This window comes from Ammospiza caudacuta, chromosome 21 (assembly GCF_027887145.1).
Source record: "Ammospiza caudacuta isolate bAmmCau1 chromosome 21, bAmmCau1.pri, whole genome shotgun sequence".
Classification (NCBI taxonomy): domain Eukaryota; kingdom Metazoa; phylum Chordata; class Aves; order Passeriformes; family Passerellidae; genus Ammospiza; species Ammospiza caudacuta.
In genome coordinates this window covers 9,924,636-9,937,453 of record NC_080613.1, presented here as the reverse complement: position 1 = coordinate 9,937,453, position 12,818 = coordinate 9,924,636, and the positions used below count along the sequence as shown (strand labels likewise).

Genomic DNA, 12,818 nt, shown 5'->3' with positions numbered 1-12,818 from the left:
CTGACCCCAGCAATCACCCATGCTGAGGCTGTGTCTTTGATTGATTGGGGTGTGCCCAGTGCAGTGGTGAAGCCACCACCCCTGGAAGGATTTGAAAGCTGTGTAGATGTGGCACCTGTGGAAATAGCACCTGGGTTTGGTGGTGGTGGCCTTGGCAGTGCTGGGGGAATGCTTGGACTTCATGATCTGAGAGGCCTTTTCCAGCCTCAGTGATTCTATGATGCTGGTACTTCATGTTTCAAGCCCTCAGTCCTGACAAGGCTTCCATTTGAGATACAAATCTAATAAACAACTGGCATGGCTGAGTGCTGAGACATTCTTGGGGCTTGCCTGGGACCTGGTGTCACCTGGCTCTTGTCAGGCCAGCGAGACCCAGATGGAGCAGCCCTGTCAGGAAGGCAGCTCAAGATTTCAGCCAGCAGAGTAATAACTAATTGAATGTATTTCAATCATGAGATCCACAGAAGGAGAGCAAACTCCACAGAGTAGAAGGAAATTGCGTCTTAGAGTAATCTGAATGTGGGTAGATAATTAGGCCTATATTTCATGGGAACATTTGCTGGGCAACATAATGAAAAGGCCAGCAACATAATTTTCTTTAAGTAGTGTGATGCCTCCCACTGGGGTGGTGCCGTGCCAGCACTGGTGCTGCAGTGCAGGAGCAGGAGAGGCAGTGCCTGAAGCTGTGGCACAGTGGTGCCAAGCTGGAGCCTGGCCTCCCCCTCTCTAATGCCTGCCCAGAGAAAGCTGCTGAGGCTCCTGCCCTGCAAAGCAGTGGCAGCCCCACAGCCTCATCACTTTTCCACCTTTCCAAACAACACACCAAGTGTGCTCAGGCTGTGCTTGCAGAGCCAGTGCTGCCCTGGGAGTCTCCAGTGGAAAGCCAGGCTGCTGCTACTGACCGAGTTTGGAGCTGCTCATGCCCTGAGTCCTTGCTGAGCCAGCCTGCGAGGTCAGTGCAGGTGAGGAGGCAGCTCTGGGCTGGGATTGAGGAACACACAGGTGTGTGTGCCTGGGAAAGGCCCTCATGCCCAGCAGGAGTGCTCTCTGCCCCCCCAGCCAGACAGGCTGCTGCTCTCACCCCAGGACAGTGCACCCACCCTCAAATCCCCCCAGGCTACCACTGTGCATGGGAAGTAAGCCCCCAAGACCTTTTTCGCTGCTGTGTTCTTGGAACTCAGGGCTTTCTGGTTAATAGACCCTTACCCTAGGCGTAACTCAAACCTTAACCCTAGGAAGGAAAATCAGCCTATGGTTCGGGATGGTCTCATGGAAATATCAGTGGTGGCAGCCAAGTTGCGTCACTTTTGCGCTCCCCTTGGGATGCCTTTCACAGCTGCAGTGTGCCTGGAGCCCAGGGCTTCCTGGTTTTAAAAGTCCTAGGCCTAAGCCTAACAGTAACCCTAGGAAGGTAAATCAGCCGGGTATTAGGGTTCTTCCTAAGGGAAAAGCCGTGAAAGCAGCCATGTTGTGGCACTTCTGCACTCCCTTTGGGATGCCTTTGGCAGATGAAGTAAGCCTGGAACTCAGGGCTTCACTAAAAATAGCTGGGGGTGAGCTGGCCAGCATGGGGTCTGAGTGCCCTGCATCCCAGCTGGTTCAGAGCTGCTCACCCGGGGATTTGAACTACCTTGGGTTTGAACAAGATTTGCTGATGCCAAATGCTTGGCCATGTAAGAAGAGCTCTATGCAAATGGATCCACTCAAAGGAAAACCGTAATTCTTGACAAACTCCAACTTGTTAGCTATTGATTTTGCTTCAGTGATATATGGCCTCATTTTAATTATACCAGTGTTGGGTAAGTTATTTTCTTACAGCTCCTCATTCGAGTGAAGTTCAGACTTGATTAATTTAACAGCAACATCTTGAAGGGACTAAAGTGGCCAAGCAGGAAGGTGGAAAGGTGATATTTGAGTGACCTTCTGGCACCCAGGAGACCTTGAGCTTCCCAGGCACTTGGCCATAACTACTGTCCTCAAACCCTTTTCCAGTGCTGTGTGAATAAACCCCATCAGCTCCCTCCACCTCAGTGTTGTAGGTTTATCACCAGCTCTCAGGGTTGCTGTGCCTTGTCAAAAGAGCTTAACTAGAGCAGTGTTGCAGTGTTTAAGGACAGTGGGCACACCAGTTTGTCTTCTCTTTTCAGTCTTGTGCTTTGCCCCTTCAGTAGGAACACACTCAGGCCAGTTTTTTGGTGCAGAGAAATGGGAGCAGAAGGCAAGAGGCTGCAAAACACCCCTGCCCTGTCCTGTCTGCGTCACTCCTGTGGCCTGAGCACATCATGTTCCTGGGGAAGCACCTGCAGCTTGGCTTAAGCTGTAGTGATGTGAGCCCTGGGAAGTGTCTGTGGGGAGGGGTCCCACAGCTCCCTTGGCACTGCTGGCCCTGGTGCTCTGCCCTTCCCTGGGTGACTGACTGTGCTCTCTGCAGGCACCACAAACAGTCCTGGGCTCAATTTGGAGCACAGGAACTGCAGTCATCTCACATGGGCCATTAAACACCCCCTTCATCCTGGTTTTATGCTTACCACGCTGCTGAGTCCCTTCCCTTCTCCCGGGTTTATAGTCCCACCAAAGCCAGGAGCCAGCATGAGGCACAAATGGATCTGGGCTGGGCAGGATGATATTCAACTGAACCTGGAAGAAAAATAGGATATTTCTGAGGATAAAGATCAGTGCACAGTCCAGTGCTGGAGGAGTTGGGATTGTTTTCATGCTGTCTTTATCTTTGTAATTATCTCCTCTGGATGTCCTGAACCTATTGCTTAGTTATTCACTATCACGAGGTCTTTGTATAATTCTTCAGTGTCTCATGTATTTATGACCCTGAATGCCTTAACATCAGCTGCAAGCTTTGTCACTCCTTTTTTTTCCCCAATTAATTTTCAAGATTATTTCTGAAAAAGCTGAAGTGAGCAGAGCCCTGCCCAGGTCCCTGTGGGGCTTCTTTCCAGTCCTCCCTCCATTCAGGAGCTTGCCTATTGAGAGCTGCTCTTTGGGAATCTTTTAACCAGGTATTTATTTATTTCAAGTATTTTCTGTTAATCCCATGGTAGCTGCATTCCTGTAAGAAACTCGTGTGACAGACCTTTTGGAAACCCAAGCAGACTACACCTCACACTTATTTACCCCTCTAAAGAACTGTAATGCCTTTATCAAACATTCATTTTTTTTCCAGGAAAATCAACTTTCTTTTCTTCCCAGTATTTCAAATGTATCCAACTCTGCACTAATGAGATTCTTAGTGACAAATTCACTTTGCCCAGGAGGGAACCTCAGACTTCAGGGTGCATCTTAACCCCAAACCCTTTGCATTTGTCACCTTGAAGCTCTCAGACAGTGAGGCTGTTACACACAGTGATTACATGCTACAACTAAGTAATTAAACTGTTTCACCTCTGAGCTCTCACTGGGCACTTAGGTGAACCACCTCAGCCTGGTGCATTTGCACTCTCTAGTTTGGCTATTTATTCCTCAACTTCTTCTGCTGACACTTGAACATGAGCCAAATCCAATGCCACGTCCATATAAAGATGACTTTTGGCACAGGAACGTCTCCAAGCTTTTCCTCACTGACTACAGATGCAAAATATTCATTGTTTTTCTGCTCTGACCTTATCTCCTACGAATGCTTCTCTTGCACCATAGCCAACTTCTGACTCTCCAGCTTGACGTGCTTGAAGAAGTATTTATTATTGTTTCCCTTTTGCAGGTTGCTGCTGTGACTGGTTTTGGCTTGCCTTATTTCTCCTTTTTTTTGCATTTAAATTGTCAGGATACACAGTTTTTGCTCGTTTAGACAAAAATTACATTTATAAATATAAAAAGAATGGTTCCTTAAAGTCTGAGTGTCAGAATCTGCTACCTAGACCTAATAGGTTTGAGGTTCTGGGTTTTTTTACGGGACAGAGATGTGCTGTTTGGTTTGCCAGGGTGCAGAGACACCAGATTTTCATTTGTGATGCATTTCTCTGGACAAAACCCATGACTGGTTGGGATGGACTTTGCCTGGCTTGGACATCAGGGCATTGCACCTTCCCTGGTGGAAGGAGGGAACATCCTCTGGCCACCTGTGGTTATTCTGGAAGGTGTTTTGGGGTGAGATCCCCGGAGAGCCCCATGAGTGGGGTTTGGGGCTGGGGTGGAGGGCTGTGAGGCTCCCAGCCCCCTCGGCCCGTTTGCTGTGTGCATGTCTGGAGGCCCTGTTGCCATGGAGAAGCCGTGGGAGCTGTGTCTCCCTGCCTTGCCTGACTTGTTCCTAGCACCAAGCAAAGGCATCTCTCCAGCTGTGAAGGGCCCCCTGGCCGCCTCCTCTTCTGGGGTAACCCAGACCCCTAAATGCCTGGGACAAACCCAGGGGCAGGCAGGAAACCCTAAAGGAAGGCAGGGAAGAAGCAAAACCAAGAGGGGAATCTGCAGGGATGGTTCCTGGGGTGCTGTGGAGTCATGGGCTGGGTGTTTCTCCAGGGCACACAGCCCAACGTGGGAAATTCCCAGTGGATCTATGGGAATCTTTCCCTGTGAGAGTGGTGCAGCCCTGGGACATGGACCAGAGCAGGGTTTGCATCTCCATCCTTGGAGGTGCTCAAAACCCACTGGGCCAAGCTCAGAGTGAGCCCTGCTCTGGGCTGGAGCCTCCCCAGCCTCGGAGAGGGAGACCTTGCTGGGGAACGGGCAAGGCAGAGTTTGAGGGCGCAAGGCAGAGCAGTCTGACCATGGGGTGAAGATGGAGGCATCCATCTGGATGCTTTTTAATTCTGGGAATTGATAGCACTGGGCACGGCTTCATGGAGACTGGGGCTGCTTGCATGGCTCCAGTTCTCTACAAGTGGTTTTTTATTTCTGTTGCTCATTCAAAACAGATGGATTTTTTTCTCCTTTTCTGTTGTAGGAACTCTTTCGTGACATGACTGTACAACAAAAAACAGGGTGGGGGGAAGTCATGAGTAGAAATTTAATTGGAGTCATATTCTGGGGGAAAAAAATCCGATTTATTGAGGTTGGGTTTTGTTTTGTACATGAAAAATGTCACTGTGAGCAACTTTGGGGTGTTTCCAGGTAGATCTGGTGGGAATTGTGTCATGGATAGAGCAGACCTGCCTGTCAGTTTGGAGGGTGAGTTATATTTTTAAGGAACAGCATTTGCCTCAACTGGCAAAATATTTAAACATAGAAATAAAGACCATTTCCCCCATCTAGTTTACATAAAGGGGAAAAAACGTTTGGGAAACACAGATTGACCTTATTTGTCAAGTATTTTCATGTCTTTATTGTGCACATGTCACTTTTTCTGCTCACAGCTTGGGCCTCAGCAAAGATACAGCTCTGAAAACTTGTTATTCATAGTGAATTGTTCAGATTGTGATAAAATTCTGCTTGGTGAGGCATTTGTATCCTGCTCCTTGAGTCCACAGAAACCAGGGGAATTGGGTACCTTCTTCATCTTTTTTCCTCTCTATAGAAATTATTTTTCAGTGGGTAGGTTAATAGACCAAACAGACTTAATTTGTTCAAATCCTATTATATTTTCTTGCAGGTTTTATGTTGGAGTCTATGGAGAGAGAGGATTGAAGCTTTTCCCCAGCTTTTGGTCTCTTCATGCAGGGTCTCTGAAGGACAGTGAAACATGAGCTTGTGCTACAGTCCTTCCTCAGGTACACACAGCCCAAGGTGTGCCTGTCACTCCCTCCTTCAGCTGCCTCCTTTCACAAAACCTGTAGGAATTTTAATTATCTATAAAACTTCTACCCCTCTGTTCAATATTATTGAATGAGTGGCTCTGAGTTTCTGGGTTTCCTGCACTTGTCTGCAGAGTCAGGGGGACAATCCAAGTGCTTTTTCTGTATGTATTTTGAATAATATGCAAGAATTTGCTGCCCCAGTCACTCAGGTATCCTGAAAGTAGATTTATAAAATACTTTCCCACGGAAAAACATTTTTCCAAACCCCCCTAGGGATCGAAACCTACACCCCTGAAATTGATCTGGAGGCTGGAACCCCTCTGCTGTGAAGAAAGGCTGCAGGAGCTGGGAATGTTCAGATTCAGAAGGCTCTGGGGAGACCTTCTTGCAGCCTTTATGTATTGAAAGGAGGATTATAAGGAAGATGGTGGGAGAATTTTTATCAGGGCCAGGATAAGAGGCAAAGGAATAGATTTAGACTGTGTGATAGGAAGAAAATTTTTATTATCAGGGTGGGCAGGCCCTGGCACAGGGTGCCCAGAGCAGCTGTGGCTGCCCCTGGATCCCTGGCAGTGCCCAAGGCCAGGCTGGACAGGGCTGGGAGCAGCCTGGGACAGTGGGAGGTGTCCCTGCCATGGCATGGATGGAGTAAGTGATCTATGAAGGTACCTTCCAAGCCAAGCAGTTCTGAGACTGTGTGAATTGAAAATCCTCTAAGGCTGGGCTGACTGACAAACCCTTTTGTTGGGTTTGTTTTCAAGCACTCGATGATCTCAAGGCAGGTGTTTGCTCTGGCAGGTGACACTGGACATGAGGGGGTTTCTGAGCACCCATCTCCCCCTCATGGCTCTGCTGCCTCCAGGGCTGCTGCTCTGGGACAACAGCAGGGAGCAGTGACCTGCTCAGGGGACAAAGCCAGCGGTGTTTGTGTCAATCCTTCAGAGCTGTCGTGTCCAAAACCCAATAGTCTGACCTTCGTGACCGTGTCCACCCCATGAGCAGAGGGATGCAGCTGCCCTGCTGTGGAAAATAAACCATGTGTGAAATCTTTCAGCCGATCTGTCAAAGGCAGGCTGCAGTTTTGTGTCAAAATGACTGATTTTTTTGCAGGTTGCATGTCTACTTCCTGACAGGAGCCTGGAAGGAGATACCCCCGGGCCTCCCCTTGCAGCCGTGTCTGACGGCCGCTGGCTGGATATTCCCCTCAGGCAGAACCAGGGAATCACGGAGCATCCCGAGCTGGAAGGGACCCACCGGGATCACCCAGCCCTGCACAGAAACCCCAGCAACCCCACCCTGGGCACCCCTGGCAGCGCTGCCCAAAGGCTCCTGGAGCTCTGGCAGCCTCGGGGCCGTGCCCATTCCCTGGGCAGCCTGGGCAGTGCCAGCACCCTCTGGGGGCAGAGCCTTGCCCTGAGCTCCAGCCTGAGCTGCCCTGGCCCAGCCCCAGCCGTGCCCTGGCTCCTGTTCCTGTCCCAGAGCAGAGATGGGAGCTGCCCCTCGGGAGGAGCCGCAGCCCCCTGAGGTGTCCCTGGGCCTCTCCCTCCTCCCGCTGCAGCCACACACTCCCCATGCGGGGGTCCCGCGGCCCCTGAGGCGGGGCCGGCGCCCCCTCCCCGGCCATGATGTCAGGCGGGCGGAGGAGGTGCCGCTGGCCAAATATAGCGGCGCTTCCTGGGCGGCGGGGCGGGCTCGTCCCTCCTTCTCTCCCTCCCTCCCTCCCTGCCTCCTGCCGCAGTCAATGGGGCGGCAGCGGCCGCGGCGGAGCGCAGCGCGGGCCGGGGCCGCGGGCGGGGGGCCGGCATGGCGGGGCTCTGAGGCGGCGCGGCGGCGAGGGGCGGCGGCGCGCCCCGGCATGGGCAGCCGCGGGGCCCGGCGATGAGCGCTCCCCCGGCCGCGACCCCCCGCGCGAATATGGGCACAGCCGTGTCCAAAAGGAAGACGCTCAGGAACGAGGCCATGTCGTCCGTGGCGGCCAAAGTGAGGTGGGTGCCCGGGGCGCGGCGGGCGGTGCCTCGGGGGGCCCCGCGGTGCCGGCACCCTGCTCGCCCCCGGCCGCCTCGGGGGTCGTGCCGGGCTGGAGGGAGCCCCGAGACCCTCGGGACGAGCCCAGGTACCGGTGCGGGCACGACGCGGGGCTTGGGTCCCAGGGCCGTCCCGGGGCTGGGAGTGGCAGCTCCCGGCGGGTCCCTGTCGCTGGCTGCCCCGATCGATGCCCCCAAAGCAGCCGCACACTCGCGGGTGGCAGCGGGCGGCCGTGCCACCCTTGCATCCCGCCGACCCTCAGCCTCTGGAGGGGTGACTGTGTCCAGAGGCGTCCCCGCCATCGGCCCGGCCACAGCACCCGCAGGGCTTTATTTTCTGGGTCGGCAAAGAGCGTGTCAGAAGTGGATTTGTCAGGGATGGATCTTTATAATCGTCGGGAATTCGGAAGCGCGGTCAGCGTGCCCGGTGGTTTCTCCTCTGCTGAAATGCCGTGCGCGTGTCCGAGGGCAAAGTCAGCAGCCTCCTTCAAGGGGTCTCCTCCTTTGAATGGAAAAACTGCTCTGTGAAAATCTGCACCCGCCGCGTCTGCCCTCCCCGGCAGCGTCCCAAACCACTACATGGACCAGTGTAGGGGGTTTGGGTTCTATATTGTGCCTCTTCTGGTTTTATATTGCTTGTCCTACGGTGTAGTATTTCACTCACTGCCTGATCCCAGTGCTTTTCAGTATCAAGCATGGGAGATCCGAGAAAATATTTGCTGCTTAGTGGTATTTAGGTTTAAAAAGCTGTCAAAGATGAGCTCTGCCTTAGTGTCCTTTCCCAGGTGAAAGACCCTTCTCCCATGCTGCAGTGCAAGTGTCACAGCAGTCATCTGGTGACTGTTTGGGGGCATTGGCGCAGCTTTTTAGCTGCTCCTTCAGCACAGCTGTGCCAGGGAGTAGGTCTGTCACTGTCTCTGCTTCAGCTAGACTGGCTCTTTGCTGCTGGCGAAAAATTGGGAGAAATTAAACTTTTCAGCTGCATTATGTAACACCTTCTTTGTGTTGTTAGACAAAATTGCGTTAGAATAACCTGGAGTCGTGTGTAGAACTCAATCCGTGTTGCTGAAAGATCTCAGTCACCTCTCTCTGTAACTCAACATTACTGCATCTCTGCTGTGCTCAGACGAAGGAGAAGTCTTAAGGCTTGAAGTGAAGAGATGAAAAGCTTGTACCTTGCCATCTGTTTGAGTTGTAAAGAAATCCATCCTTCAAACTCTGGAGTATCTCGAGGGAAAGCTCTCCAGGCAGAGCCTGCAACTTCTCCCCACGTTTTGTTGCACCCTGTCCATAACCAGTAATGAAAACATGAATGCTTTCCATGGCATTCAGAGATTTGGAAGTGGGATTCTTTGTGGTGATGTCAGCCAGGTGCGTATACAGAAATGACACGCAAAGCACCATAAGTGCTGTGGTGGGGTTCTGGGAGTGGGATTAGGCAGTCACACAAACAACACACTCAGTAATTGGGAGGATTTCAAATGGTGGTGTGGGTGTTTGGGAGCGACTAATGTGTTTTGAACATAACGACTTGTTAGCCTACACCAGGGTGGGCAGATGCTGCTCAGGTTCTATCAGCTGTGTGGAGTCCAGGAGGTGCCTCAGGGGTTCTGGTTTGCTCCATACCTGCTGACAGCTGCAGGTACAGGTTTGTGGGAGCTCTGTGGTGTCTCTGTGCAGTAAGGTGGTTTGACCAGAAAAGTTATGAGTGGGTTTGGGCTGGGGGACATAATGCCCTTGAGGAGTGTCTGGTCACACAGGCCACAGCACAGGACAGGTGCTTTTATGCGTCTCCCTGTTGGTGGCCATGGTGGAAATTCCTGGTCCAAAAATCATTTGAGAAGGTCGGTGAATGTGCAGAGGGGCTCCCTGCAGAGCTTCTTTGCATGGAGAAGGTGCTGGTGGTGACAGGTGCTGTCCATGTGCCTCCATCCTGCTGCTCCAGGCATGGCTCAGTCCCTGCTCCCGTGGGCTCTGTCATGCTCAGAATTCCTACAGCGGCAATGACCCACCTGCTGAAAGGTTTCCTGGAGCACATCACACACAGCTGCTCTGCTCTGCCCTGGGTTCTGCTCCCTGTATCTCCTGCGTCCTCATCTACAGCAAGGACTCTGTAGGACACTGGGTAAGGCTACAGAGAGACTGTGCTGTCCATCCCACAAGGGCTGGGCACTTGGGTCACCTGTGTGGGTAGCACTGCTGCAATGGTCATGTGCCCTGTGGGTGTAGGCAGCTGGGGGATCCTGGGATTGCTTCTCTGCATCTTCTGTTCATATATGTCATGACTTCTCTTTAGAGAAAAATCATCTCCTGGAATTCTGCTGCAAGTCCAAGTGACCATGGTGTGTATTTCTTACGTGTGGCTGGAGTGTGTGTGCGCGCTTGGCTGTTTCACTGAGCAAGGAGCAGGGCTTGTTTGCTGGTGTGAGTAATGGGATCCAGGCAGGAGGTGCAGGCTCCCTAGATTGTTAAATTAAAATCTCTGCAGAGCCACTCAGAGGAGCTTTATGTCCCAGGAGCATTAATTAAGCAGCTTGTTGTGTGCTGGGTGTTTTAAGTAGCTCCTTACAAACTAAGGGCACAATTGCTCTGTGCCAAGGCTGTGCAGAGCACCCATGGTGCTGCTGACTTCGGTCTCTGTGGTGTCTCCTCCTGGGGGAATTGCAGCGCCCTGCACGCCCAGGAAGGGCTGTGCCTGGTGCTGCTGCTGCTTTGGTCTCCTGTGAAGGGTTTGGATGTGAGATCTCCCTGCCAGGAGGGTTTGTTCCCTCCCTGTGTGGGCTTTTATTGCCCTGCAGCTCCTGGCCCCCAGTGCTGAAGGCAGGGCTGACGCAGTTGTCCTTGAGCGGTGACCTTGGTGCTGCCCCTCTGCTGACAGCCTCTCCAGGGCCCGCTGTGCCTGTCTGACCTGTGCTCCTTGGCTTCCTCACAACTTTTCCAAGGGTGCAGATGAACCAGAGCCCTTCAGAAATGGGCTTTCATTGCCCCATGTCCCTTGACACCTGCAGGAAAACACTGGCACCCCAAATGAGGCAGTAAAGCGGATGTTTTCCTGCAGCTCTGCTTTGTATTGTGCTGGCCTACAGCTGTTGTTTGGAAGAGCATGATGGAGAGAGCAAACAGACATGAGGCTTTTGCTGGGTGTTCCAGAACCATCTCTTCTTGCAGTGGTTAGCACAGGAAATATTTGAATTGGGAGTGTGGTTTGTCTTGCCCAGTTCCATGACCTTGGCATCTAGTCCAGGATAGCTCACAGAGGGATAAGAATTTGGTCTCACTCCCTCTCTTCCTGCCTCGAGAGGGATGAAGAGTGGCTTTGAACACAGCATTAGTGAAAGGGTGGATTTTTCATTGATGAAATGCAGAGGTAAGTGACCATGTACCTTATCCCAGGCTTCTTGCTGCGTGAGTGATTTTTGGCTTAGCTTGGGGTTCTTCATGGAGTCTAGATTCTTCTTTTCTGCTTGTGAATTATCTGAGGAGTGATATGAGCTGTCTCTTTGATTGCCTTTCTTTTAATTTCTGCTGCTCTTCCTCTCTTCTCCTGTCCAAAATTCATGATCATAAATTACTCCAATACTGTGGAGCCTCTAAGACCCATTGCTGACATCCAGTCTCCTGTTATTGAGTGTGAGAATTTTGAAATGAAAATTTTTCAGCTACCATTTCTCTACATAGAAATTTTAGAAAACTAATTTTTGTCAGGGTATTGTTACTATTAGGCTTAAATAACGTAGGTGTCACCAGTCTTTAGTGACTGAGCTGTTAACTGTGGCTGTGCTGGAGGTGTTCCCTTCTCTGCTTGGTGACAAGAGCAGGATTGCTGCTGTAGGAGGATGTAGGTCCTGATGATGCAGGTCTCTTTTCTCCTGTATGCCTGAGATGCAGCACTGTCAGATGCTGTCACAACAGATTCCTGCTGCAACTTCTCTGGGCATTACTTCTGAAGGAGCATGAGAAGGTGGTGGGTGTTCTTTATTTTTCCATGTAATACTCCTGAAAGTCCAGGTTTTGCTTAGCTTGCTGCTAAATGGAGTTATCTGAGGTCTTTCCTGTATCTCTGAGTGTTTCAATCTGCATTTCTTCACTCTGCAAGTGTCAGTTTGGTGGATAAATTTATGTGCATCAGTTTCTCATAGCTGCTCGTGTGCATCAAGGCCCCTTTTATCCTGTTGATGTGATTATTTCAGAGACATGAAGGCCATTCTGTGCTTATTACATTGTAATTGAGATCTTTGTTATTTGGCGGCTTTGCTCCTTCGAGCAAATCTCTGTCTAGACTGTCTGTGCCTCTTCACAGTTCTCTTCCAGACCTGATCCCAGCTCTGACATCTGAGGCACAGTGAGTACTGGAAAATGCCCCAGAAGGGCAGCTGCCTTTGCTTCCTGTGTTGTGCTGCCCCATCCATCCCTCCTTCCCTCCCTGGAGCCTTTCTGATGGAATTCTGGAGGAAACGCTGCTGTTTTCTGAGGCTTGTCTGTGCTGGTTATGCTTAGCAGCACAGTGTGCTAGAGCCCTGGTCCCTGCTTGATGTCCTTTTGTTAAATCTAGCTGTGCTGACTGTGTGCCATGCAGGTCTGCTCTGCCACTAGAATGAAAACCTCTCTCCAGATGAGTCAGGGCTAAACTTGTCCTGCCATCAGCTGATCACCTCTCAGTGCTACCTGCTCATTGGTATGCAGCTTTTGCAGTGTCATACACTCAGGGTTATAGCTCACGGGCCCATGGAGCTGTGAGGCACCTTGTATTCATCTCATTTATGTGAAACAAGTTTTATTTTCCATCTCTTGCTCTTAAATTATCCCAAGGTGTCTCTGCTCAGAGCCCAGTTGAAGGGGTTTATGTCCAGTGCTGTCCAGTGGTGTGAGGGGGCTTGAACTCCATTGCCAGTGATAGTGGAGGCAGAGCTGAGCTGAGGAAAAGTCTGATTGTGTGGCTTGTGGTAACAGATAAAAGAGAGAGAAAAGAATAGGATGAATAGAACAGCTGCCATCTGTTTGAATTGTGCTCTGGCTTTACTGCGATCACGCCGATGGGATAGCGAGGAGAGCGGAGCAATGGCACAGTGACAATGGCACAGTGACAATCCAGGTGAGTGCTGGTGAGCTGAGG

At 51.3% G+C, this 12,818-nt stretch overlaps 1 protein-coding gene across 2 annotated transcripts in view; it reads left to right on the top strand.

Moving 5' to 3' along the window:
* Nucleotides 1–7,559: 7,559 nt before the first annotated feature.
* Nucleotides 7,560–12,818, top strand: part of NSMF (NMDA receptor synaptonuclear signaling and neuronal migration factor) — a 47,714-nt gene continuing 42,455 nt past the window's right edge. For both annotated transcript variants that reach the window (XM_058818219.1, XM_058818220.1), the window contains exon 1: nt 7,560–7,666. In XM_058818219.1, the coding sequence (XP_058674202.1) occupies nt 7,560–7,666 (107 nt within the window). The remainder of the gene's footprint in view (nt 7,667–12,818) is intronic.